Source organism: Xiphophorus couchianus, chromosome 5 (genome assembly GCF_001444195.1).
Source record: "Xiphophorus couchianus chromosome 5, X_couchianus-1.0, whole genome shotgun sequence".
Classification (NCBI taxonomy): Eukaryota; Metazoa; Chordata; class Actinopteri; order Cyprinodontiformes; family Poeciliidae; genus Xiphophorus; species Xiphophorus couchianus.
Window position 1 is genome coordinate 951660 of NC_040232.1, and position 27472 is coordinate 979131.

Below are 27472 nucleotides of genomic sequence, written 5' to 3' on the forward strand. Positions count from 1 at the left end.
GTCCTGCTGTGTGTTGGTGTCTCTAGAGAAACTCTTGTTTTTAATGTTTGAAATGTTTTAAAGTCAGAAAAAAATAAAAATCATAGTTTAAGGATTTAAATTTTGCTTAAAATGTAGGTTTTTTTTAATTTATTTGAATGTAATTAATTACTTGGAGTTAAATTCCTCTCTAATTCAGTTGAACCTCCATTGAACCGTATAAACTGAGTCCTGGTTCCTCAGCCTGGTTCCCCTCAGCAGCTCTGATTGGAGGAACCAGGCGTTTGGTTTCCATCACATCCTGACTGAGTTCAGGCTGAAACCAGCTGAGCTCTGGAAGAAAACAAACCGTCTGTCTTCTCTCTCCAGAAATGGAGGACGAGATCTCTGCTCTGGTTGTTGACAACGGCTCCGGTATGTGCAAGGCCGGGTTTGCCGGGGACGATGCGCCTCGTGCCGTTTTTCCCTCCATCGTTGGGCGACCCAGACACCAGGTAGGAACCGGATCGCCTTCACCAGCCTGGGTGTGACGGTGAACAGGTTTGACTGAGTTTGTGTGCAGGGTGTGATGGTGGGAATGGGCCAGAAGGACAGCTACGTGGGAGACGAGGCCCAGAGCAAGAGGGGCATCCTGACCCTGAAGTACCCCATCGAGCACGGCATCGTCACCAACTGGGACGACATGGAGAAGGTGAGCAACCCTGAGGTTACCTTGTTGGTTCAAACAGGGAGCTTAAAGTTTGCTGCTGTTGCTCTGGTTTATCAGTGACTATAGCAGGAAAACCTGCTGAGTTTAAAGCTCAGTAGCTGAACTGAAATGTGCTGATACAAAACTTGCTGCTCCAACTTAAACTGATCAGTTTGTCTTGTCCTTCATCACGGCTCCTGTCTCAACTTGTCAACCTGAACTCTTCAGATCTGGCATCACACCTTCTACAATGAGCTCCGTGTCGCTCCAGAGGAACATCCGGTCCTGCTGACTGAAGCTCCTCTCAACCCCAAAGCCAACAGGGAGAAGATGACCCAGGTGGGTTCTGACCCGACCCAGTTCAGAGGAGAGACTTTCTGCTGCTTCATGATCTGTAAACTGAAGTGAGAAACTCTTTCTGTTCCAGATCATGTTTGAGACCTTCAACACTCCTGCCATGTATGTGGCCATCCAGGCTGTCCTGTCGCTGTACGCCTCCGGTCGTACCACAGGTCGGGGTTATGAAACGGCGCCGGCTGCTGAAACGACTCGACTGCATCGTTTACTGACTTGTACTCTAATCTTTCTCAGGTATTGTGATGGACTCTGGTGATGGTGTCAGCCATACTGTCCCAATCTATGAAGGCTACGCTCTTCCTCACGCCATCCTGCGTCTGGATCTGGCTGGCAGAGACCTGACAGACTACCTGATGAAGATCCTCACAGAGAGAGGCTACAGCTTCACCACCACTGGTACGGCTCACCCAGAATGAAACTAAGCTATAAGGCCAGACGTTGTTTTCTGCTGTGACCTTCCTCCTTTTATTCTGACTTCCAGCTGAGCGTGAGATCGTGCGCGACATCAAGGAGAAGCTCTGCTATGTGGCTCTGGACTTTGAGCAGGAAATGCATACGGCAGCTTCCTCTTCTTCCCTGGAGAAAAGCTACGAGCTTCCTGACGGCCAAGTCATCACCATCGGCAACGAGCGTTTCCGCTGCCCAGAGGCGCTCTTCCAGCCGTCGTTCCTCGGTCTGTAATGAGCAAATGATTCAAATCACTTCAGATCTTCTTCAGTCGGGTTTAAGTTCTTGCTGGTTCCACTTCAGTGACGGTACCTCTTGTCTGTAGGAATGGAGTCTGCTGGTGTTCATGAAACCACTTACAACAGCATCATGAAGTGCGACGTGGACATCCGTAAGGATCTGTACGCCAACACGGTTCTGTCCGGCGGTACCACCATGTACCCTGGAATTGCTGACCGCATGCAGAAGGAGATCACTGGCCTGGCCCCGCCCACCATGAAGATCAAGGTATGACAGCTGGACCTCAGGGCCCACTGACCTGCAGGGGTCATATCTGCTGCAGTACGTCTGGAAGAGTTTACAGGTCAAAGGTCATCCAGAAACTTGATGCAGCTGGTTATTTTGAAACAAGTTGATGGAATATTTCATGGATCATTTAAGATCCTCTCAAATGTGGCTGTTTTTCTTAGCCTTGTGGTTTCATTGTGCACAGATCATCGCTCCACCAGAGAGGAAGTACTCGGTCTGGATCGGCGGCTCCATCCTGGCTTCGCTCTCCACCTTCCAGCAGATGTGGATCAGCAAGCAGGAGTACGATGAGTCCGGTCCAGCCATCGTCCACAGAAAGTGTTTCTAGACGTCCCGGCGGTCCGTCTGCTTTTCTACTGCTGCGTCCAGCCAGAAGGTCGTCTGGTTCCTCTTGTGTAAACGGACTCAAACATCCCAAACAAGACCAACAGCAATGGTTTCAGTTCAGCCTGACATGAACTTGGGACAGAAACTTCAGTAACTTCAAATCGTGACCCAGTTTGTTCAGAGATTCACCACCTGGATGATCAACTGTGACTGAATACATGAAAACAGCCACTGAAACTTTCCAAAGTATTAAATCATTGTAAAATTCATGATCTGAAATAAAATGTTTACACCTGGTACTCCAGTTGTTACTTGACTTTTTGTTTTATCCTTATTGCAGTAATCTAGTCTCTCTGACTCGGTCAGCTCTGTTAGCTGGACTTAACTTTCCTTCTGGAAACGGGACCAGATTAAAGGTTGAGGGACTGCAGGCCTTAAACACTCTGGATCCATCCTGAAGTTAAAATGCTCTGCTGCCATCTACTGGTCAGTTTGACAACTATGGCAATTTAAGTTGATGGGCTACATTTCCATAAAGTCCTATAGCTGATACAAATGAGGTTTTTATTTTTTATAGTGTCCAGCTTAAAATAAACAGGAATTGTGTGAAATGATTGTGGATTAACTGTCACAAGGTTAATCCTAAAGATTTTCATTCCATCTTGGATGGATCATACATAGTAAATAGTGAAGTTTTATGGCCACAGTGTAAACGCTCTGACTGTAAATGAGTTTTTACTGTGGAACCAGATGCTGCAAGTTGCATCTGACTTTATAACTTTATATTGTAGATTTAAACCTGACCAAGCAAATATCAGCCTGATTAAAGTTGGACTATAAATCTGAGTCAATATAAAATGAATCATTTTCACACTTAGAGCTGAAAACACTTAAATTGAAGTGATTTGGTATAAACTTCATTCTGAACCTGTGCAGAAAGTTTAACTTAAGATGTGCTATAAAGAGTCCCACCTTGTGAAATATTTAATGAAACCACATTTTGAAATGTTCATGAGTTATGAAATGTATCTAAAATAAAGACGGTCATCTGATTGAAACCAGATGTTCTGGTTATGTTTATAAAATGATCACAGATTTTAAATGTTTCAGAAAAAAGAACTGAGATTTTAGTCTTTGAGGAAATTTCTGTCATGAAAGAATGAATCTGTCCAAAAACTAGAGAAAGAATCTTTGTCTTTATTTCTATTTGAAGGTAAAAGTGTTCATAGAAACATCTCATTATATATTCACAGCTAAAGAAGAACTGATCTCTGTCACCAGGTGGACAGAGACACATCCTCACCCTGTCATGAAACCGACTGACTGGAGGAAACAGTTTCAGTTTGGTGGAAAAAACTCAAAAACATGAATGACAGGAAACAAGAGGATTCTCATTAAAATCCTCAACTGGATCTGAGCTCAAAGTCAGAAGAAATTTCAGTGAAAACATTACAGAAAAACATTCATATAAAACACCGTCAATCCAAATCTACACAGAATTACAATGAAATCAATTCTGTAAATATATCAGATTAATAACAGATTATCAGCTGCAGAACCAGATGAAAAAACTAAAATCAGACAAATTCACTGAAACAAATATTCATATTTCCATGTCATTCACTAAGATACATGTGATGTATGTTAACATTATGCATCATCGCTGCACCAATAAACGGCGCAGAAAGAAAATCATTTTAATTATAGTTTGATGCAAACACTGATTGTTTCTGTATTAGAGTTAAAAAACCAGAACCTGTAAACTCAGAGCTACTGACGACTCTGGAAGTCAATATGACATTAAAATCATCACCAATATTATCATTATTATATGAACATGACCCAGACTCCAGCCGGGTCAAGATGTTCGGTCCGGTTTGGGTCCAGCAGTTAATGGCTTTGATACACATATAATAAAACTAGAGTCACTGACAGCAGCAAAGCGAAGCCCAGATACGTCCACTTCCTCCTCTTCAGGTAGAAATCCTCCTGCAGCTTCCTGTTGCGCTCTCGCTCCTCCTCCAGGTTCTGCTTGGTTTCCTGCAGGTTCTGTTTCAGGTCCTGGTGCATTCGCTCCAGGATGCCGACCTTCTCTTTATCCCAAGCGTCCCGGTCTCTGGTCCGATCTCGTCTGCTCTGGTCCAGCCTCCTCTCAGCCGCCTCTCTTTGCTCTCGCTCAACTTTAACTCGGTTTTCTGAAGCATCTAGTTTTTGTTTCCACTCTTTCCGCTGCAGTTCTTCCTGTTTTCTCCATCTTCTGTCCTCTTCCTCTCGCTCCTTCTTTCTCTTCTCGCGTTCATTCTCTATTATTTCCTCCTTTTCTTTCAGCATTTGAATTTGCTGTTTTCTTTGCTGCTCAAGTTGAGATTGCAGAGATTTAGTTTCTTCTCTGTGTTTCTTCTTCAGCTCTTCTTCCTGTTTCTTTACTTCTTCTGTCTCTTCCCTGAGTTGTTTTGTTGACTGTTGCTCATCTTCACTCTTCTGTTTCACATCCCGTAGTTCTGCTTCAACTTTTAAAATCCTCTCAATCAACACCTTGGTGAACATTTCTGTTGAGAAAACACTGGACTTTTCACCACAAACCGTCTCCATCAGTTCTTTGATCTGCCATCTGTCTCTGATGTTCAGAACAAAATATCTTCCTCCACAGATCTGGAGGAGATCCTGGATGTTCTTGTTCTCCTTTATAAACTTATCAACATCTGGATGTTCAGGATCCAACTCTGTAGTGAAGAGGATGATGGTGAAGTCGTTGACTCTAGAGCTGAATGTGTCCTGGATGGTGTGTAACTCTCCCTTGTCTTCATCAGTGAGGGGACCCACAGGTAGGACCAGGATGAAGGCGTGGACACCCTCAGGATCACAGAGGGAGACACACCTGAAGGATTCCTCCATCACTTCCTGCTCAGCTTTTCCATACAGCGCAGGCAGCTCCACCAGAGAAACCCCACGTCCAAACACCTCTCCCTGCTTTCTAACACACTCTGAAGGAAGATCCTTGTGACCTAGAATGACCTTGGCTGCTGCCGTCTTCAGTGGTTCCCTTGGACCAAACAGAACCAGGTTTAAAGGTTTGCGTTTCACAGCCATAGTTAAACCTTCGTCTTCATCCTTCTGCTCAGACACTGGAAATAAAAATGAAAGAAAGTCTGAGTGGAAAAAATAAAACATTTAGAACCAAACCAGAAAGTTGGAAAGTACGGAGCCCCATAAGGGACATGGGGATTTTTTTTTCTTTTGCTTTCCCTCGCAAAACTGTACTGGTCAGTTATGCAGCATAATTATATACTGTAAGCCTTTCTTACGGTGGGCGCCGTACTTTCTGCTTTACTATAAGGTTATGTGAGGTTTTTCCATGAATGTTAATATCTTATTGTGAAATATCTGAAGTTTTATATCTTTCTTTATTATAGAAAGGCACCACAAACCTGTGATATAAACAGAAACTTTCCGTAAGTAGGAAAGAAATAAACATACATCCAACCTATATTTCTGAGTTATTATCTCAGGTAATAAATCATCTGACAGTTTTAATTGTGTGTCTGTGTTGCTGGTTGACTGAATGGTTTAAAGAGCTGCTATATCTCAACCTTAACAGACATAAACATGCAGTAAATAAATCAATTTTCAATCAGTTTTTTGCACCAAACAGTTAATAATAATAAACACGTTTTATTATTAAAAACATGGTAAACTAATGATGGTAACTCCAGATCATTTCTTTGTTCTGTCACATTTATCAATTTATTCCATTTTTATTATTATGCTCCAAACTTTGAAGGACTGACCGCCCCGCTCACCGCTTCCTCATAAACACAAAACCAGCAGGTCAGTGACCTTCAATTCATACCTGGTGAGGCCACGCCCACATCAACACGCCCACATCGACACGCCCACCACCCACCGCCTGCTCCTGTCATATTAATAATTACTTATTTCATTCATATTGTTCTTACAGAGCCTCAGTGAAAACGTGTTTATTATTATTAACTGTTTGGTGCAAAAAACTGATTGAAAGTCGATTTATTTACTTCATGTTTATGTTCCATCCAAACGGCTCCAGGACTCAGAACGTCTTCACCAACTCAGCTCTCAAATCCAATATGGCTGCCATTTATTTTAAATATAGAGGTAAAATAATAGCAAACCATACACTGCTAAGATTGGATGCATTAACAGACAGCGGCCACTGGTTTTCTACTGGTTTTCTACTGGAACGCACACGCGCTGGGTGTGACATCATTCACTGATCTGCGCTCTCATTGGTTAGGTGAATGGGAAGCAACGTTGCTAATTTTATACTTTTACTCCAATTTGTTAGTTTATTATATTTTAAGTACAATCAGACCAAATCCAGACTAAGGCGCTTTCCTTCCCACTGTCGCCCCGTGCATCTTCAGCATGACGGGTTGCTGTAAATCTGTGTCGGCCATGTTTCCTTTGAATGAAAAGGTTTACATACACTGTACCAAACACCAATATTCTCAGTCTCACATTAATTCATAGATTTTCCAGTTTTAGGTCAGTTAGGATGAATAAAGTTACTAAATACCATAATAATATTATATATAAGTTTATTTTAGATAAACTAAGTTCTCTGTATGTTTAAACATTTTGGTAAATAAAAGATGATGATGTCAGAGTTTTCTAAGCTTTGTGGAAACTTTTCAGTGACATCAAGCAGAATCAGAGGAAACAGGAGAGAAACATTATGACTCTGAACTGTTTATGGTTTTAATCTGCAGAATAATTTTTCATCTTCAAATGCACCAACTACACAGACTAATCTAGAAATGATTATCTGGACTCATTTCAGTCGTACTTACTGTCTGGACGCAGCAGCTCGTTGCTGCCGCAGCGCTTCAATGGTTCCACAACATCTGGCACTGAAAAGGTAAAAACACCTGAGTTATTATCAGGTAATCTTAGAATAACATCCTGCTGGTTATTGTTACTGGAAAAATATGGACTTTTATCAAGTTGAGCAGGCTGAGGTCTGAAGTAAATGTTCATCATTCAGGACTTTAACAGTTGAGCTCAGACTCTTTAGTTTGGAGAAGAAAAAACTTCAGAGAAAAGTTTCACAGAAACCAGAAACATCCAGCCACCATTTTTATTTTGAAGTTGGACAATGTTTCTGCTGTAGGATTACATACATATGTGTGTAAAGATGAAATACATTTTCTGTTTATGATGTTAGAGGTGTTGCTTCATTTAGTATTAACATTGCAGTTCAACAGCTGATAAAGGGTCAGAGTGTTTTTTAAAGTTCAGCCGGTCAGCGTTCACATCCAGAACCAGTGGAGTTTAGTGGAGATCAATAAAAACATCCAGAATAAAACCAGTAAAACAGTTTGGTTCCATAATAGACCCTCCTTCAGCTTTTCATCATCAGTAATATGGATCTGACAGCCAAAGCAAACTGTCCACAGTGACAGTCAGTCAGTTATGGGGATGAACTGGTTTACAGAAACAGTTCAAAGTCTCTTTTCATTTTTAATAAATAAAATCATGTGTGGCTCTCAGAGCGGAGTGGTCGTTACTCACCAGGTTCTGCAGACGCCATGATGTCACGTTGCCCTGGTGACCAGAGGATTCAGATTCCTTCAAGATTTAAAGTAGAAAACATGCAAATAAATTATTTTCACATCAGTGCAACAAAATATGCAAATATAGAAAGGATGACTTCAGAGATGAACAGAAAACAGAAGTCATGATGATCAAAATGATTAAAATGTTCGGTTCTGCTTCTGCTCTCATCACCAACCAGAACAGGAAGTCCAGAGTTCATTCAGTCGATGCAGAAGAAGAAAATTCCTCCATGTTTCCAGATTCTGTTCATCAGGATCCACAACGTCTGCTGTTACTGCAGGCTGCCAGGAGAGGGCGCTGTGGCTGAGGGAGGAACGAGGAGGAGAACCGGGTCAGAACCAGAACCAGGAGGAGAACCGGATCAGAACCAGGAGGAGAAACGGGTCAGAACCAGAACCAGGAGGAGAACTGGGTCAGAACCAGAACCAGGAGGAGAACCGGGTCAGAACCAGGAGGAAAACTGGGTCAGAACCAGAACCAGGAGGAGAAACGGGTCAGAACCAGAACCAGGAGGAGAACCGGGTCAGAACCAGGAGGAAAACTGGGTCAGAACCAGAACCAGGAGGAGAAACGGGTCAGAACCAGAACCAGGAGGAGAACCGGGTCAGAACCAGAACCAGGAGGAAAACTGGGTCAGAACCAGGAGGAAAACCGGGTCTGAATCAGGAGGAGAACCGGGTCAGAACCAGAACCAGGGGGAGAAACGGGTCAGAACCAGAACTAGGAGGAGAAACGGGTCAGAACCAGCAGCAGAACCAGTCAGTATGAATACTTTGGGTATGACAGTAAAAAGGGTAAATTCTGTGCATTTATTCCAACACAAAACTGAATCAAAATAATTATTTTAGATTATAAAAAGTATTAAATGAATATTAAAATAACAGTTATTTGGATTTGCATGTTTCAGATCAATCTGAAAGCATTAAAAAGTTTTAGGTTTTAAAATATTAGGATTGTTTAAGTTTTACTTTCTAAATTTACATATCAACTATTGTAAGAAGATCTGAAGGATCAAAATGTTTCCTCCTCTCTGGCAGGAGCCTGATAGAAATGAACCAATCAGATCAGCTGAGAGCTGGACATGAACCAATCAGGAGAAACTGGATACAGAGGTAAAAATATTAATGTTCTGGACGGGCTGCAGCTGAAATCTGGGTCAACATTAAATATTGGTTCGATGTTTGTTTGTTTCTTAGATTGTTGCCCAAAACAGCAGAACAAAAACCGGAAGTTTCATCAGAATAATAAAAAAAGAAAAGCAATAAAAAAAGAAAAGCAAACAGCAGCTGTTTGAACGTAAAACTGGTGGGTGCTGGTTTACTGTAAGTCTGTCTTTAACTGTTCTGATGTTAGAGTCTAGATGTGTTAATTTCTGTGTCAAATTAACAAACTTTACTGGAAACTTATGATCCAAGTTTGTACTGTAAGAGAATCCAAATAAATGAGTATTAGTATTAGAAGTAGTTGTAGAACTACAGCAGTAGTTTGAGTATAAATATGTAACTTTGCGTGTCACATGTTTTCCCTTCCATTGACGTCACCGAGTCTCTTTTATTCGCTTTAACACAGAATATTTGCTGTTCGCAGGTTAAAACATCCGATATAATAAATTAAAACAAACTGAGACACATTTACTTCACAGCGACGGACTTTTATTGTCCGCCATGTTCAACACGTCATTTAGTGTCTTTAGTGGATCTAGTTTGGTTTTCCTGCAGAGTCACATCTGGTTGAGTTTTCTATAAATCTCCTCTGACAGAATCCTGACACTTTCACCTCTTTCTGTGTCAAATTAACAAACTTTACTCACCGTCAGCTGCTCTGTTCTCCAAGTCCACCTCGCTGCAGCAAACAGAGAGGGGCGGGGCCGGACCGCTGTCAGTCTCATACCTTATATGGAAATGGGACTATTTCATTCCGGAAATCAAGGGGGCGCTAGTGACACTATTTCCTGTACCGACCGTGTTATAATAATTATACTAATAATAACGTATTTTATTTGACAACGCCTTTTAAAACACCCAAGAACACTTTCAACATTAAAAATACAAATTAAATAGTAAAGAAATGGCTACAAAACGTGATATGTCACGTGGTATGTCCCTTTTTTATTTTTAAATCTTTATTTAAAATTATATTAGTAACAAACAATCTAGAATAAGCAACAATAAGGAAACATTATGGAGATGTATTTATCTATCCTTACACCCAATCTATCTCAAACAAAAGTAATAAAACATAAATCAAATCAATATTTTGGAGACAAATGTACATTAAGAGCACATTTATCCATCCATTAATTATCATGATTGATCCCTATAGTGGGGTCATGAGGGCTGCTGACCCTGGACAGATCGCCTGTCCATCGCAGATTAAGAAAACAGATATAAACAAATGAAGTTCAAATAATATATTTTGATGTTGTGAATGGTACTCTTAAAATAAATAAGTTAAAATCTAAAATATAATGGCCTCTGGCTTATTAAATAAGAACTAGATGGAAAAGAGGTTTGGTCTGTAAAACATTTAGTCAACAATTTTGGCCAACTTAGTACGTCCATTCACAGAGCACTTTTGTTGTTTATTTGCCAAATATTTTTCTTATTATTCACATTGTGAATATAATTTACAAACAAACCAAAGGACATCTGAACTTCTAACAAGTGCCATTCAGAAAACTATAATATTTTTGGTTGCAGGTGACCTGGCTCAGCTGTTATCATTGTTTACCATAATGTCTCATTGGAAACGTTTTCTATAAGGACTCCAGTTCAACCAGTAAACTGACTGGTGTCCCACTATTCCATTTTTATAAATTCCATATCAATTCTATCAATCGATTCATAAAATGAAGACCTTAAATATCCAATTGTTGCAAAACCCAAAGTGATTAATTTAAAACTTTAAATGTAGCTTCAACCTGGAAAGACTCACACAGAGAGAAAGTTTTAGAAAGTTTATTTGACAAGAAATAATCTTTGGGGCTCGATCTTTTTTCTATATGAAAACCTTTTTGAATAAAGTCACTGGTTACATAAATTAAACCAATGTGTAATTTCTAACTATAACTGTCTTCATCTCACCTGCTCAGCCAATCACCTGATCATGTGTCTCCATCCCAGCCTAACGGCGCCGGGCTCATCTCTCTTCATAAAGTCAGGATACCTTTAATCTTATGTTTGTATTATGACTTTGTATCTGAACAATATGTTTCTGTATATGCTACTTTATTACAAAAAACCCAACAGTTGATTCTGTTAAAACATAAACTTAGCTGTATGTCAGGTTTGTAAAGAAACTTTGATTCCAGTCATTGTTCAAAAAGTATAGGAAACATTGTATTTACACATATAAAATATTGCAAGTTATTAGCTTTGCTTGCATTTAAACTTTTTAAAACAAGGTTATCCTATTGTTAAACAACACTGTTACAATATATTTACAACTACATTATTGGTTCTACTCTCTCCAACAAATTACAGCCACAATGTAACTTTGTGTGGAAACGGCACCATTTCTATGAAAACTAAATAATGTAAATCAACTGAACTACAACAAAAGGAACATTCAAAAATGTAAATAATATTGAACGAACACATTATTAAAAAGGATGACTGCACAAGTCAAAAGGCAAATATTCTTTAGCAGAAATGATTTAAAATGGCATGTCACAAAAATAAACTAACAATGTGTGACAACTGAAATGTGTGAAAGACTGAGGAAAGCAACTAATATTCTCCTTGCATTCAGTATTGACAGTCAGTGCAGTGTCCAGGTCGGCCATCACAGTAGTAACCAGGGTACTCTCCTCGTCTTCCATTGCCGGTGAAGCCCACAGTCTTTATATCACCGGTTGCAGGAAAAACATGTTACAACCGCAAAAGGAATCCGGTTTTCTGCCTTGAATGTTTTTGAAAATTTGCCCCAGTTGATCTCACCTGTTAATGAAAAATTGATTTCATGTAGTTGAAATCTAATTTCACATGTTTTAGGTGAAAAAAGTCAAAGGTCCTTACCATCCAGCCAAGCAAAGTGAGTCTTCTTCCTGAAAACTGGGTCAGACTCAACGGCTTCAAAGCACCTGCAGGTCAAAGCCAAGGTGAGGTAAGCTGAGTCTCCCTGTGCTAGCGCCACCTCCTGGAGAACAGCTTCAAGAACATTCAGAGGCATCTGAAAAAAACAAAAAACAAACAAAATAAAAAATCACATTGCACATTATGATCAGTAAAACAGTAGTTAATAATTGCCATTTCACCAAATACTTTGTTACTCTTACTAGTGTAGTTTATTGCAGTTACTTACTAAAACTATATTGAAGTAGTGCTACTCGTCTTTAGAGTATCACATCTGGGTACTACACCCAAATATAATGGCAGCTATTAGTTTATAAAATATATTAGACTTTCCAGAAATTTAACATTGGTGTACAAAACATATTTAAAAAAGATTAACCTTTAAAAATAAAAGAAAAACACTAGAAAACTGGTATGTAAAAAATATTTTATATTTTTCAAGTGTAGTTATACATACCGTTATGTTGAACCATAGCAGTTTGTGCTAAATGGTTCTGTAGCTTGTATTAGCAAAGGGAACAGAAATATTTATGTTCATGTTGCAAATAGATACGTGGATCTGTATAATGAAAATAAAAAATAAAGTTTGAGCATAAAATACATTTCTCAATTATACATCTTATCTACTTTTCTATTTTTATCTAATGGTGCCCAGCGGGATAATAATTAGCTATGCTACATGCTAAAACTAGCCTTCCCCTGGATGAATTACGAATTTCACTAGTTTACAGCTGTTAATTGTATTTTCAACCTAATCTAGAAAAGCGTATTGATTTACTATGTGAAAACATTTTAAGAAGGTAAAAATACCTTTTGTTGACTTTGTGAGTTTTGCATTGTTGATCGTGCGCCGAACACCAGTGGAAGAACCTCTTTCTTTCTTCTTCCTTTCCTCTTAACTCCGCGTCTTTAAGGTATTTATACTAGTGATTATGAAAATAGCGCCCCCTTCATCTCCGGAATGCAATAGTCCCATTTCCAAATAAGGTATGGGACTGACGGAAAGGTCTGCCCCTTTCTGTTTGCTGCAGCGAGGTCCTTCTCGCGGAGTCCTGCGAGAACAGGCGCTTAAATTCCGCGACAAAAATAAAAACATTAAAAAAGTGTGTGACTGTGAGTGTGATTGGAGGTATAAATACCACTTGGTATTTTACCTCATATAAAACAGTAGGATTGTAACCAGCAAACCTCTTGAGGATGCAGAGGTAAGAACCCCCACTCGAAAGAGTTGAAGCGTGGGTTACCTCAACAGGTTGTTTCAATTGCTGGCCTACTGAACAGAACCCCAGTTTTTAGGACTCCCTAGGCGTCGACAAACTGGGCCAAATTTTCATAAAAAATGGGGAAAGGGATAAGTAAAAATAAGCCGACAGATAGTTTAACATCAAATGACTGGAAATATGTCGAAAAACAGGATCCGGGTAAAATAAAACATTTAGATAAATGGATAACAAACTATAACTTTGACGGCCGTCTAAACTCACAAAAACTAACTTTACTGCAGTATAACATAATTTAAAAAAAAACAAAGTCAAATCCAAAGAAAATGCGCAAACAAGGGAATGACAATGTAGATTTTTGGTTAGAATTAGCACTAAAAAGGGAAAATGGGGAAAAGAAATCTAAAGAAAAAGTGTGGAACAGCTTAAAGACAAACATTTGATTTTCTACAGCACCAAGGATAATGAGCTTTAAAGCTGTAAGGTGAAATGTTTTGGGTAAATTGTCATGGTGAGGTCTAATTTTCTTAACCACATGCAGAACACCACTGGAGAACAGAGATCAGCAAAATATAGTTTATTAATGTAAACACAGATTCGGTGGATAGAACGACAAACTGTCAGGAGAGGGCTTCTGGGGGAGGTCGGCACACTGAGAAGTAGCAGAGGGAATGGTAAGTTCAGGGGTAATCGGAAATGGGAGCTGTGAGAGTAGTAGCCGATCTTACTTGGGAAAATGATGATGACAGTCCTGGAGGCACTCCGGTGGATACCGGGTCTTGGCTTACAGTAAGTTCGAGTGGCGTCCAGGAGGATCGGAGGAGGCTGCGGCAGAGAGCGGGCCAGTGTTTTCTGTGGTGGAGGACAGACGAGGAGCGGATCCACAATCCGCCGAATAATCCGGAAGAGGCTTTGAGATCCGGCCGAAGGAACGGAAACGGGGCTCGGGCAACCCGTGGGTAGGTGGTGTCTCGAGGTGAGTCAAACCAGGAAGGATTCTTCAAGGAGGCCGCTTGGCGTCACGAAGGAATAGCTGTAGGAGGAAAAACAACGAGAGGGATACTCAGAGGATCTTTCTGGAAAGGCTCGGAGGTAGCTCTCTAGGGGTTTAGAGTACCATATAGGCTAACACTCAAGCGACGAAGTACTGGTAGTCCGCTCCTCTTAAGCTCCATGACTGAAGAGGTGATTAAACACCGGTGCGCTGAACCAAGGCCCGTCCCTCCAGAGAAACCTCCGCCTGTAGACGCCATCTGGTGGATAAGGAATGAAACAGCAGCAAAAAGGAAACCCCCCAAAACCCCGATTCCCAACAGTACCCCCCCCTCAACGGTCGCCACCTGGCGGCCGGGAAGAACAAGAAGCCCGATAATCCCTAATGAGAGACGGGTCCAAAATAAAAGAGCCAGGGACCCAAGAACGATCCTCCGGACCGTAGCCCTCCCAGTCGACGAGGTACTGCCACCCACGACCTCGCCGACGGGAGTCCACGATCCGACGGACAGAATAAGCTGGGTGACCATCTATGTCTCGGGCGGGAGGAGGGGGCTCGGAAGGAGGGCATAGCGTGCTGGTTTGGACGGGTTTTATCTGTGAAACATGAAAAGAGGGATGGACGCGCAGAGAGGCTGGGAGGCGTAGACGAACAGCTGATGGATTGATAATGGACTCTATTTCAAAGGGGCCGATAAATCTGGGAGAAAGCTTCTTGGACATAGACTTCAACGGAATATCACGGGAGGATAGCCAAACCTTCTGACCAGAAGCGTAGGAAGGAGCAGGAGTTCATTTGCGATCGGCCAGCCGCTTGTTCTGTTCGGCCGTGTTGTGGAGGGCGTGTATTGTGTTCCTCCAGATGTTCTGGCAGCGACGGATGTGGTGTCGAATGGAAGTGACAGCGATGTCGTCTTCCTCGGATGAGAGTTAATGGTGGCTGGTAACCTAGAGAAATTTCAAATGGAGACAGACCAGTAGCGGCAGAGACATGGCTATTGTGGGCATATTCCACCCATGAAATGAATTGACTCCAGTCAGAGGGATTAGTTGAGGTGTAACAGCGGAGTGTTGACTCTAATTCCTGGTTCATACGTTCAGATTGGCCATTAGTCTGTGGGTGGAATCCCGAGGATAAAGAAACTTTAGCATTGAGCGCCCTACAGAAATTTTTCCAGACTTGAGAAATAAACTGAGGTCCTCTGTCAGATAGTATTTCCTGAGGAATGCCATGCAAACGGAAAACATGCTTCACTAGAAGTTGAGCCGTCTGAAATGCGGTTGGCAGTTTACGAAGAGGGATTAAGTGACAGGCCTTAGAAAAACGATCAATAATTGTAAGAATAGTGGTCATGCCATTAGACGGAGGTAGGCCAGAGACAAAATCGACAGAAATATGAGCCCATGGACGTTTAGGAACGGGTAACGGTTGAAGAAGCCCTGATGGAGGTTGATGGGAAGCTTTATTTCTAGCACATACTGGGCATGCCAGAACATATTCTTTAACGTCTTTGTGAATAGATGACCACCAGAACTTACGGTTTATAAGCGATATAGTGCGGCTAACCCCTGGATGTCCAGAAAACTTGGACGCATGGATCCAATTAATAAACCTGGCCCGGACCGCAGCAGGTACATAGATCCTATTAGAGGGGCAAGAGACAGGAGCTGGTTCTGATTGTTGGGCTTGTCTGTCTTGATCCTCAATTTCCCACGTTACTGCTGCAACCGTGCAACTGGGGGGCAGAATAGTGGCTGGAATCTTCTCCGAGTCATTCGAAGAATGCAGGCGACACAGAGCATCAGGTTTGACATTTCGAGTTCCTGGCCGGTATGAAATAGAGAGGTTAAATCTAGAAAAGAATAAAGACCATCGGGATTGCCGGGGATTTAGCCTTTTAGCTGATTTAAGATATGATAGATTTTTATGGTCAGTCCAAACCAGCACAGGATGTTCGGCCCCCTCCAGCCAATGCCGCCACTCCTCCAGGGCCAACTTAATTGCCAGAAGTTCACGATCGCCCACATCATAATTGCGTTCCGGGGAAGATAATCTGCGTGAGAGAAAAGCACAAGGATGAGTCTTGTTATCTAACTCGGAAACTTGTGAGAGTACAGCTCCAACTCCGGTATCAGATGCATCAACCTCGACGATAAACTGTTTTGTTGGGTCTGGTTGGATGAGTATGGGCGCACTGGCAAAAAGGGTCTTAAGTTGTCTGAAAGCCGCATCTGCCTCTGGGGTCCAACAGAAAGAGGTCTTGGTTGATGTAAGGGCAGTTAATGGCAAGGCGGTTTGGCTGTAGTTTCGAATAAATCGGCGATAAAAATTGGCAAACCCGAGAAATCTTTGTAGTTGCTTACGTGTCTCGGGAATCGGCCACGCCAAAACAGCCTTTATTTTCTCCTCCGTAGGTCTGATTCTCCCACCTTCAAGAACAAAACCAAGAAATGAAACTGATGCTTTATGAAATTAACATTTTTCAGCCTTTACAAACAGTTTGTTTTCTAAGAGTCGTTATAAGACCAGACGGACATGTTTCTTGTGTTCTGCGAGGGACTTAGAATAGGTCAGGATATCGTCCAAATACACAAAAACAAATACATTTAGGTAATCCCTCAGGACATCATTAACGAGTGCTTGGAAGAAAGCCGTGGCACTAGATAATCCAAAAGGCATAACCAGATATTCATAATGACCAATGGGTGTTTTAAATGCTGTCTTCCATTCATCCCCTTGGCGGATTCGGAGTAAGTGGTATGCGTTTCTGAGATCCAATTTTGAAAAAATAGTGGCACCATGAACCGGTTCGAAGGCGGATGACAACAGGGGCAGAGGGTACTTGTTTTTCACAGTTATCTGATTCAGTCCTCTATAATCAATGCAGGGTCGAAGCGAGCCGTCCTTCTTGCCAACAAAGAAAAAACCTGCGCCCAAGGGAGAGGAGGATGGACGAATTGTGCCTGCAGCTAATGAGTCCCTAATGTAACTTTCCATTGTCTCTCGTTCTGGTCGAGAGATGTTATACAGGCGGCTGGTGGGTAGTGGGGCACCTGGGAGAAGATCAATAGCGCAGTCATACGGGCGGTGCGGCGGTAGAGAAAGAGCTTTTTTCTTACTGAAAACTGGTGCTAAATTGAGGTATTCAGGAGGAATGGATGACAGGTCTGGAGGGTCTGCTTCGGGTGGTTCTGCTGGTGTCTGAACTGGAGAAACTGCTGAACGGAGGCAAGATGAATGACAGAACGTGGACCAGGATTCAATATGTTTGTCCAGCCAGTTTATGTGTGGATTATGTTGTTGTAACCAGTCAAATCCTAGAATTATGGGGGAATTAGCGGTGGGAAAAACAAAAAATGAGATTAGTTCGCTATGATTTCCTGAAATAGTTAACTTCAACGGTTTAGTTTGGTGTGTAATTTGCGGTAAGGCTTTGCCATTTAGCGCAGAGACTCGGAGGGGAACCTGAAGTGACACTGTTTCGATCGCCATCTGCTGGACGAATGACAGATCTATCAGATTTTGTTCGCAGCCGGAATCAACGAGAACAGACAATGGGACTGGCTGATCTTTGTAGATCAGAGTAGCTGGAAATAAAAGGCGAGGAGAATCCTCCCTCCGAGCTTGGTCCGCCAGCCTCCTCACAACTACTGGCGGACCTGGGAGTTTAACCGGACGGGGCAGTGAGCGATGAAATGACCCGGAGACCCGCAGTATGAACAGAGACGGGAGGTCATCCTTTTATGTCGTTCCTCCGGCGTGAGCCGAGTATGACCGATCTGCATCAGCTCGGGCTCCGTTGGAATCTGTGGAGGTGTTACAGAATGAGTCGGAGCGGGAACTGAATATGCTCTAGCTTGCGGTTCTCTTCGGTTTCTTTCTTTAGTTCAAGAGCGGATCCTATTGTCGAGGCGAATGGTAAGACTTATTAGCTCTTCTAAAGTCTCCGGTTCATCTAAGGTGGTCAATTCATCCTTGATTTGTTCATTTAAAGCGTGGAAATAGGCACTCTTTAACGAAGCCGCATTCCAGTCTGATGCTGCGGCCTTTATTCTGAAGTCGATTGCGAAATCCGCTACGGTTCGCTGCCCCTGTTTCATTTTCCACAACTCCCGTGAAATAAACGTCTTGTCCGACTCTTGACTGAAAATTAGTTTGAATTCCCTTAGAAATTCAGCAAAAGTGCACCCATAGTTGTCGGGGATGGGAAATCTGGCTTCAGCCCAACTTAAAGCTCAACCTGACAGTAACGAAAGGACATAGGCAATCTTCGCGCTATCCTGTTCAAAACTTTGGGGAGCATGATTAACCATTATCGAGCACTGTAAGATGAAACCCCTACACTTGTCTAAATCACCAGAAAATCTTTCTGGTGTAGGTGGTCGGACCTCGGAAAACGTGGGGCGGACCGACTGAACCGGATTGGGAGCTGGTGCAGGAGTAGAAGGTGGAGTTTGTGGAACGGAGTTCTGCAAGAAGTTTGTTAGATCTAATAAGTGCTGGTTGGTTTCGGCCTGACGGGTGCACAGCTCACGTAGGGCGGATTCATGAGATTGAAGTAGGGCCTGTTGTTCTGACAATGTTCTCCTAATGGCATCTGCAGGGTTTGACGGTTGGCTTGAGTGTTCTGTCATGGTGAGGTCTAATTTTCTTAACCACATGCAGAACACCACTGGAGAACAGAGATCAGCAAAATATAGTTTATTAATGTAAACACAGATTCGGTGGATAGAACGACGAACTGTCAGGAGAGGGCTTCTGGGGAAGGTCGGCACACTGAGAAGTAGCAGAGGGAATTGTAAGTTCAGGGGTAATCGGAAATGGGAGCTGTGAGAGTAGTAGCCGATCTTACTTGGGAAAATGATGATGACAGTCCTGGAGGCACTCCGGTGGATACCGGGTCTTGGCTTACAGTAAGTTCGAGTGGCGTCCAGGAGGATCGGAGGAGGCTGCGGCAGAGAGCGGGCCAGTGTTTTCTGTGGTGGAGGACAGACGAGGAGCGGATCCACAATCCGCCGAATAATCCAGAAGAGGCTTTGAGATCCGGCCGAAGGAACGGAAACGGGGCTCGGGCAACCCGTGGGTAGGTGGTGTCTCGAGGTGAGTCAAACCAGGAAGGATTCTTCAAGGAGGCCGCTTGGCGTCACGAAGGAATAGCTGTAGGAGGAAAAACAACGAGAGGGATACTCAGAGGATCTTTCTGGAAAGGCTCGGAGGTAGCTCTCTAGGGGTTTAGAGTACCATATAGGCTAACACTCAAGCGACGAAGTACTGGTAGTCCGCTCCTCTTAAGCTCCATGACTGAAGAGGTGATTAAACACCGGTGCGCTGAACCAAGGCCCGTCCCTCCAGAGAAACCTCCGCCTGTAGACGCCATCTGGTGGATAAGGAATGAAACAGCAGCAAAAAGGAAACCCCCCAAAACCCCGATTCCCAACATAAATGGGGTAATCTTTAAGGTTTCAATCATGCTAAAAAATAAATTATTCTGTTTGTTTTGAAGCTTTTCTTTTAAGAAAAAGGGCAAGGATCTTTGACGAAATAAAATAATCCTGAAAACAAAATAGAAAGAAGGAAAGAGGTATTTGAACTATTAAGTTTTGCAAATAAGCTGAAACTTAAGGGTTTTTCTGATTGAAATTTTTTTTTTTAAAATCTCTAAGTGTTGATAATTATAGAGTTAAACAGTAGTGTTTTGTGGATCATTAAAGTATTTGCTGCATTTCAATTGAATATTTAAATTAGAGTTTCATTCTGAGAAAAAGAAGTGAATCTACATGTTATTGAAATTGGTGACAAGTTTCTGCAGCAGGAAATTATTAACTATTAGGTCCTAACATGAGCTTGAGAGATATCTTTTTAGAAAGTGCACATGTTAATTAAATATAAGATCTTGGAGATTAAAGTTTAAAACGTTAAAACATTAAAAGATGCCAAAACATTTGGAAAATTCTTGTAGCTTCAGTAAAATTTGATGAACAATTTGAACAAAAAGAAAAATTCTGTGAATAGACTGACCACGACTAGACTAAATGTTTCATGCTTTGTTTGTTGTGTTATTGTTGATTTGTGATTACATAGTATGAATATGTGTGATTAGAACAGAAAAGAAAATGTAAAAATAAAAATAACAAACAAACTGTATATAGGAACTGAGTAACTAATCAAATTATTAACCATTTGATATTTGAAAATATAGTGAATTTGAAATGCAAAGTTCAGTGAAATTTGGTACTTTGAGCCATCCTAGTAAATGTAACTAGTTACTCTGAATTGATTAAAAATGAATAAAAGTAATGTGTTTTCTAGAATGGAGTTTAGAAATCTTTCATCTGGGATTAATTGATTAATAATTAAATTAATAAAATTGAGGGAAATTAAGGAATTTGAGAATTTGATTTAATTTTGGAATGGTTCATTTTCATTGAGAAAGTAAGAAGAACCAACTATGGTCATTTGGCAGGAGTGTTTACCTTGAGAAATTTGATGACAATAATAGGTAGCAATTCTTTAGAGGTACTAGGTTAATCAATCAAATAACTAACAGTAGCAGCATAAATGAAAGTGGTAGATGTAAACAACCAAACTATTATGCAAATGCGATACAAAGGAATGTGTGATATTATTGAGCCATGGCGTTTCGCATGTCTCAACAGGCGGGACTTCTTGTAGTCAGGTGTTGCTGACTACACCCCACTGCTTTAAAAATATCAGAAAGATCCACTTGGGTGCATTTGACACACTGTAAAAAGGTAATTTCATTTCAAAAGTAGGAAAAGCAGCTTGGGACGCTCACCGACCTACAGGGCAAAGTCCAGCGTACACAGGGGGCTAAACCAAATAGTTTAGTCGTCTCAAAACTGGCGAAGATTGTCCACAACCCTGTAGTGTCTTTAGGAGCTGAACAAGCTGGCACTTTTAACGAAATGGCGAGTAAATATGTTGTTTTTGTTTTTATTTTGTGTTTTCATCAGGGAACGACTGTTGTATTGTGTAGTATGTATGGAACCAAGGCCTCTACTTCGTGTGACTCCAGCAACCATTACAAAACAATGTTTATTAGAAGTAATGACTAAAACTAAACATAATAGCACCTGTGTGATTTATGATTCAATATTTCCCCTTACAGCAGCAGATGAGGAGAAACCTTTTTTTTCTAAAAAGATAGCTCTGGGTAACTTCTCATGTGTAAATATAACAGGGTCTGGGAAAAGATTAGGAAATCTTTCAGACACCATGTGTGCTGCTGTAATCACTGTAAACAATGACTTTAGCCCTGTTTCTCATGCAGATGTTGGTGGTGTACGGTGAACAAAAACGTAGACAGAATTAATTACATCCATTACAACGTACAAAAACTGGGCAACTGGACACAGGCTGGTTTCGAGGCAGTGCACGAGCAGCTGGCCGCTACCTCACTGATGGCTTTCCAAAACCGCAGAGCTCTTGACATGCTGCTAGCTGAAAAAGGGGGTGTGTGCCATCTTTGGAGAAAGGTGCTGCACATTTCTGCCGAATAACACAGCAGCTGATGGGAGCCTGACGAAGGCCATTGCGGGTCTTCGTACCTTTAATGGCAAAATGACAGAACTCTCTGGTGTGAATACTTCCATGTGGGATGCATGGATGGATGTTTTTGGAAAGTACCGAACCCTTGTGTCCTCTGTCTTAGTATCAATTGCAGTCTTTGCTGCCATTCTAACCTTGTGTGGATGTTGTTGTATTCCTTGTCTGCGTTCCTTGTTTAACCGTCTCATTACCACAGCAATCTCTCCCATGGAGGACCGGATGGCACAGATGTATCCTTTGTTAGTCAAAGATCCTGAGACTGACAAAGAATACTCTGATGAGGATTCTCCTGACCTGTATCCAGATCCTAACCTTTGGACTGAGTATGGTCCCTGAGTGTAAGCATATTTGTGCTCCTAAAAATGAACTCCTGGCTGGAAAATCGTTTGAAGTGGCTGTTTTGGAGGGATATGAGAATTGGAACAAATATATGATAAACAGGAGGGAAATGTTAGGTAAATTGTATATATTGTTATCAAATATTTGTTGTTTCAAGTGCCTTTATAATGTTCTTGTCTTATATGCCTTTATTTGTTTCATCTTAGCATAAAGTTTCTGTGTTGTTGAATTACTTTGATTCCTTTCTCAGAAGGCCTCTGAGGAAGAGCAGAGAAACTGTTTTCAACAGGTTATCGCTCAGCAGAAACCTCTGCATCCTTGACCTGCTAGATATAAAACTGTTGCCATGAAGACGTACAACTTGCTCTGTGTTATCCTGTGTCTGGAACAGAATAATCTAGTGCAGTGGTTCTCAAATGGGGGTACGCGTACCCCTGGGGGTACATGGAGGTATTGCAGGGGGTACGTGAAGCTTTTCAAAATATCTTTAAAAAATCAGTAGGCTCCTCATAATAAGTCTTGGGAAAAATTATTTTGTAAAAAGTTCGATAAAATATAAATGTGTGTTCATGCACTGAATTTTATATTCAGTATTTAGTTTCAATATCCTTTAAAATAAAACAGACCCCCCCACCAAGTTAGTTTGACCCACGGACCCAGGGCACTCGTCAACGACCTGTCGTTATCATGATTACACTGTAACTATGGAGACGTGGCTAAAGCATAGCAGCAATGCTGCTGAAAGTACAGATAAAGTGAAAAAGAAGGCAAAACCAAAGCCGACAAAGTACAGAACGTACATGGAAAAGTATGTTTTAATGGGATTTATGTCCACGATCTCTGTACCTCTTTTTTATTCCGAAAATGTTTTGCCCATGTCAGGGGGTACTTGACTAAAAATATATTTTTAAGGGGGTACATCACTAAAAAAAGTTTGAGAACCACTGATCTAGTGTGTAGATACCATGTGTTTTGTTAGTGAGTAGCATTTGCGTTGCAATCATGTGACTGAAGTGTTTTCCCCGCCCCTTTGAGACGCTCTCTGTAACAGGGATCCTAACAGCAATAAAAATGGAGAACGGACACACATGTTTTCAGAACGAAGAGATGTGAGGCTGAAAACATCTCTGGCTGTTCTCCTCGCGAGTACAAAAGAATCTAACTCTCTTGTCTTTCTTGTGTTTGTTAAATCTCTCAATAGGTGTTTAAACCTGACAACTTCCTCTATGGTGTGAAACATGTTTTAAATTTCTGTGGATAACCAACATTATGTGCAGTAACTTGAATCACAACCAAACTTATTACTACTACTCCGCTTAAACTATTTGCAATAAATTAGGACTTCAATGTGTCAATTTTGATTAACTGCATGACTTTTAATGCAATCAATTGATTTTTGTTTTGTTTTGTTGTGTTCAAGTTGTGCTAAAAGGAGTTAGCATGTTAGAGAAGCTTTCAAGCCTAAAACAGCATCTTGATGCTGAACTAACGTTCTGTGGACACTAATGTCAGCGTCTAAACAAACTGCAGGACTAGTCTGGGAAGCTTCTTTGCCTGAAGAACAAAATATAAATATTTTTGTTGCTGAACTTATATGTCTATTTAGTCAGTAATTTTCCAATTTTATGGGTTATGAGCTGGATTTTATTTTGTTGATATATAGTTTTAAATCAACATGAGATTAATTGCAATCAGTTAATTACTGTAATTAACTCAATGTTTTTTTTAATTGGGTCCCACTTCTGCCATATGTTGCTGATTGGTTCTCTAAACTTGCTCTCCACATCTTGAAAACTGTTTTTCATTGTTTAATCCCGACTCTCTTCTAAACAAAGGGTCACATGTTACGTTTTTGAAAAAAGAGAAAAACTTTTAAATAAATATTTAGTCCAGGAAACCTGATGTCATTTAAAAACAACATTTTATTTTTATTTTACAATACAGAATAACACACCTTTGCAAAATAATAATAAAAAGAATAATTACATTTCATTTTAAGGGATGTTGATATGTGTGAAAAATGTATCAGAAAAACAAAACCTGTTATTTTTCTGTTTGGAGTCTTTTTTAGCTCAAAGTCCTGCAGTGAGAATAAACACATCATAATGGCTTTAACAAAATAAAAATATTAATTTCACATATGTATCAACATTTTTCACAATCTTTTCAACATTTGAAAAATTAAGCTCATAACAGAATCTTAATTTTTATAAGCAGTGCAATATGTGTCTAAATTCTGGTGATTGTTTTTGAACTTTTTAATGCTTCAATATTATTTTATCTACAAGAAAATAAAAATTAGTTACTGAATCATTTACATTTTTAACATTTTGACCGTTATAAGCAATTATGAAATACTAAATTGTTTAGTTTATCAGTCATTCATGATTTTAATAAAGACTTGGTACAACAAGCTTTGGTGACTCTTTATTTGAAGGGGAGCATAAATCTGACATGACATCTGTTAGTAACATGAAGGAGTCTTGACACTTTTAATAGATTTATATTCAATGCAACGTTTAGTTCAATATTACAATATAGTGTCATTATTTACCAAAAGACAAGAGTCATAACCATTCATGAAGACTCCTTCGTGTTCATAACAGCATCATGTCAGAAACTTCAGATAAAGTTTCACCCAAAGGTTTTTATTCCACTGGTTGTTTCCATTTGCCTGCATGTTGAAGGCAGAAAGCAGGAAATCACCCAGAACATGAGGTGAACCCGCTCTGCCACTGAACCACGCAGCGTCTGATCATAAAGATTCATGTCTGTAAAGTTTTCTGAAAATAATAAATATTCATTTTAAGTCAGTGAGAAACAAATAAGATCAACTTTCAGAGTTCTAGGGAGAGTTCATTTCTTCTTTCTTCTTCACTTGCTGTTTCATCACATATTGATAATGTCTGCCTGTCTTCATGAGGATAAATTATTACTGTATTTTGCATGTCTTGTCAAAGTGTTTAATTATTGGTATGTAAGGATTGAAAACTTTGACCATTCCTTTGATCTCTGCTTGTTTTCTAACTCCTTCCTTCAGTTTCTGTCTCATATCTTCTATCTCTTTCTTGTGCTTCTCCTCCAGTTGTTTGAACTCATTTTCATGCAGTTCTTTTGATGTTTTCTCTTTAACCATTGTTCCATATTTTTCTTTCTCCTTTTCATATTTTTCTTTGAGGTTATTAATTCTCATCTCCTCCCTCAGCTGTCTTTGTTTTTCTTCCTCACATCTCTTTTCATGCCCTTCTTGTCGTTCCTCGTCCATCAGCCTTAATTTCTCTTCCAGTTCTCTTCTTTTTATCTCCAATGATTCATCAGCAGCTTCACCTTTTACTCCTGATTCCATCTTTTCCTCTAAAACTGCCAGCTCCTCCATCAACAGTATCTTTTCCTTTTCTTCTTGAATTTTCCTCCACTTCTCTCTTCTCTCCTTGGATTTTGGTTCTTTCTTTCTCAGCTCAATTTCTCTACTGATCTCTTCCTCCATTTCCTGCAGTATTTTTCTCTGCTGATCAATTTCTTCTTCCAGTCTTCTTTTCATGGCCTCTTTTTCTGCTGAAATGTTTCTTTCAAGTTCTTTGACCTTCTTGTTAATTTCTTCTTCTCTCTGATTTACAATTTTCTGCATTTCCTTCTGTATAGCAGCTTCGGCCGCCTGCAGCATCTCATTGGTGTAGAAACTTCCTCCATTTTCCTTCACCATGTCGTCGATCTTCCTGATCAGCTCTCTGACCTGAGAACGATTTTCTACATCAGAATTATTAAACACATGGTATCTTCCTCCACAGTCAGTGATCAGATTCTTGAAAGAATCATCACTTTCCTTTTCAATATAATCTTCAACAGTGATGCCATTTTTCTTCAGTGAATCTCCTCCAGTTAAAAGAACGATGGTGAACGTCTCTGAATTCTTCCCAAAGATTTTCTTGATCATTTCTACCGTTTCCTTCTCCTCTGGTGTGAATCTGCCGATCTGTACAACCAGCAGGAAGACATGAGGACCTGGAGCTACCAGAGTAACACACTCCACCAGCTCATCCTGAGTCTGTTTAAGACTCAAACTATTGTCAAAAAGTCCAGGTGTGTCAACCACAAAAACTGACCGTCCATCTATTTCAGTCTTTGCTTTCACACATTCCTTTGTGACAGATTTTTGACTCAATTTTGCTTCAAACTCTTCTCTACCCAGGATGGTGTTTCCTGTTGAACTCTTTCCACTGCCAGTTTTCCCAATCAGAACAATTCTGACGTTGTTTGGATTCTCTTTAACGCCTGTGAGAAAAAGTACATGAAAAAGAACAATGGTCTGTGATGAGTCTTATAGGATCTGTTTGACTGCTAATGCTAATGCTAATGCTAATGCAGCTTTGTGTGGGTTATGTTTTTTTCTGTGGTTTATAGTTTGGGATTTAATTCAACTAATTTTTGACCTAACTTTTCCTACATATTTATTTCTAGAAGCTGCAATTTATCACAGGGTGCACCGTGAAAACATTCCTCACTCTGTTTAAACCTGGAGTTACTTTATCAACTGAAAAATACAATTCAATTTTCCTTAAAACTGATTATAACAAAACAGTTAGCATTTTTGTCTATAACCTTGGAGTTAACTGACAGCAGACTTTCTGAACTTGAGTTTCCACTAACTGTGTTTTCTGAAAAAGGCCTCGGTCTCTGGACTGCACACCATGCCGTGATAACCGATCACAGAACCAGCAAAGGACAAAAAATACCAGTACACTTCAATTCTGAGTAAACAGTGGAGAATGACAATCAGATGATTGAGAACAGCTGTGAAAGAGAGTAAACTGGCAGAATGAGGAAATACAATAATTAACAGAGAAGCTAGAAAAAGGAGATAAACTTCAAAAGAAGCAGAAGAGAACAATATCTATCAGAATCCAATATGCACAATGAACAGAACACAATAATAAACAAAGAACCAAACAAAAAAAACAGGAATGAACTGATCAGACAAGAGCTTTCAATCAAAAACAAATACTGGGGCCAGAAACAAATATGGCAAAATATGGTGCTGGTTCTCACATCACAATAATCCATCCATCCATCCATCCATTTTCTGTTCACCCTTGTCCCTAATGGGGTCGGGAGGGTTGCTGGTGCCCATCTCCAGCTACGTTCCGGGCGAGAGGCGGGGTACACCCTGGACAGGTCGCCAGTCTGTCGCAGGGCAACACAGAGACCCACAGGACAAACAACCATGCACACACACACTCACACCTAGGGAGAATTTAGAGAAACCAATTGACCTGACAGTCATGTTTTTGGACTGTGGGAGGAAGCCGGAGTACCCGGAGAGAACCCACGCATGCACAGGGAGAACATGCAAACTCCATGC

The 27472-nt window shown here is 40.7% G+C and overlaps 3 protein-coding genes and 2 long non-coding RNA genes across 8 annotated transcripts in view; 1 reads left to right on the plus strand and 4 right to left on the minus strand.

Moving 5' to 3' along the window:
* Nucleotides 1–19307, plus strand: part of LOC114144953 (actin, cytoplasmic 3-like) — a 19536-nt gene extending 229 nt beyond the window's left edge. Inside the window, exons 2-10 of one of the 3 annotated variants that reach the window (XM_028018221.1) lie at nucleotides 349–473; nucleotides 542–670; nucleotides 896–1006; nucleotides 1095–1179; nucleotides 1259–1420; nucleotides 1506–1697; nucleotides 1797–1978; nucleotides 17783–17788; nucleotides 19143–19307. In XM_028018221.1, the coding sequence (XP_027874022.1) occupies nucleotides 351–473; nucleotides 542–670; nucleotides 896–1006; nucleotides 1095–1179; nucleotides 1259–1420; nucleotides 1506–1697; nucleotides 1797–1978; nucleotides 17783–17788; nucleotides 19143–19292 (1140 nt within the window). In that variant the 5' untranslated portion in view covers nucleotides 349–350 and the 3' untranslated portion in view covers nucleotides 19293–19307. Of the gene's footprint in view, nucleotides 1–348; nucleotides 474–541; nucleotides 671–895; nucleotides 1007–1094; nucleotides 1180–1258; nucleotides 1421–1505; nucleotides 1698–1796; nucleotides 1979–2183; nucleotides 2631–8916; nucleotides 9172–17782; nucleotides 17789–19142 lie in introns of those variants that run through there. The other 2 variants (XM_028018223.1, XM_028018222.1) reach the window with 2 other exon arrangements.
* On the minus strand, nucleotides 3946–9809 carry LOC114144952 (golgin subfamily A member 6-like protein 7). 2 transcript variants are annotated; one of them, XM_028018218.1, is made up of 5 exons: nucleotides 9729–9809; nucleotides 8094–8221; nucleotides 7874–7930; nucleotides 7153–7212; nucleotides 3946–5451 (listed from the first exon to the last, which is right to left on the minus strand). In XM_028018218.1, the coding sequence occupies exons 3-5, from the start codon at nucleotides 7890–7892 to the stop codon at nucleotides 4217–4219; spliced, it is 1314 nt and encodes a 437-aa protein (XP_027874019.1). In that variant the 5' UTR covers nucleotides 7893–7930; nucleotides 8094–8221; nucleotides 9729–9809; the 3' UTR covers nucleotides 3946–4216. The 2 variants fall into 2 exon arrangements, with proteins under 2 accessions (XP_027874019.1, XP_027874020.1); XM_028018219.1 differs by lacking the exons at nucleotides 8094–8221; nucleotides 9729–9809 and adding an exon at nucleotides 8588–8614 and having other exon boundaries at nucleotides 7874–7912.
* On the minus strand, nucleotides 11129–12977 carry LOC114144956 (uncharacterized). Its single transcript, XR_003595589.1, has 4 exons — nucleotides 12802–12977; nucleotides 12449–12550; nucleotides 11935–12088; nucleotides 11129–11856 (listed from the first exon to the last, which is right to left on the minus strand). It is a non-coding gene; the product is annotated as an uncharacterized LOC114144956 (long non-coding RNA).
* LOC114144957 (uncharacterized) lies at nucleotides 13774–14056 on the minus strand. The gene is made up of 2 exons (XR_003595590.1): nucleotides 13940–14056; nucleotides 13774–13863 (listed from the first exon to the last, which is right to left on the minus strand). It is a non-coding gene; the product is annotated as an uncharacterized LOC114144957 (long non-coding RNA).
* A 1690-nt stretch (nucleotides 19308–20997) lies between the features above and the next one.
* LOC114144886 (GTPase IMAP family member 4-like) overlaps nucleotides 20998–27472 on the minus strand; it is a 7358-nt gene continuing 883 nt past the window's right edge. The window contains exons 2-3 of the mRNA XM_028018113.1: nucleotides 25342–26419; nucleotides 20998–21005 (exon numbers count right to left, since the gene is read on the minus strand). Coding sequence (XP_027873914.1) covers nucleotides 20998–21005; nucleotides 25342–26419 — 1086 coding nt within the window. The remainder of the gene's footprint in view (nucleotides 21006–25341; nucleotides 26420–27472) is intronic.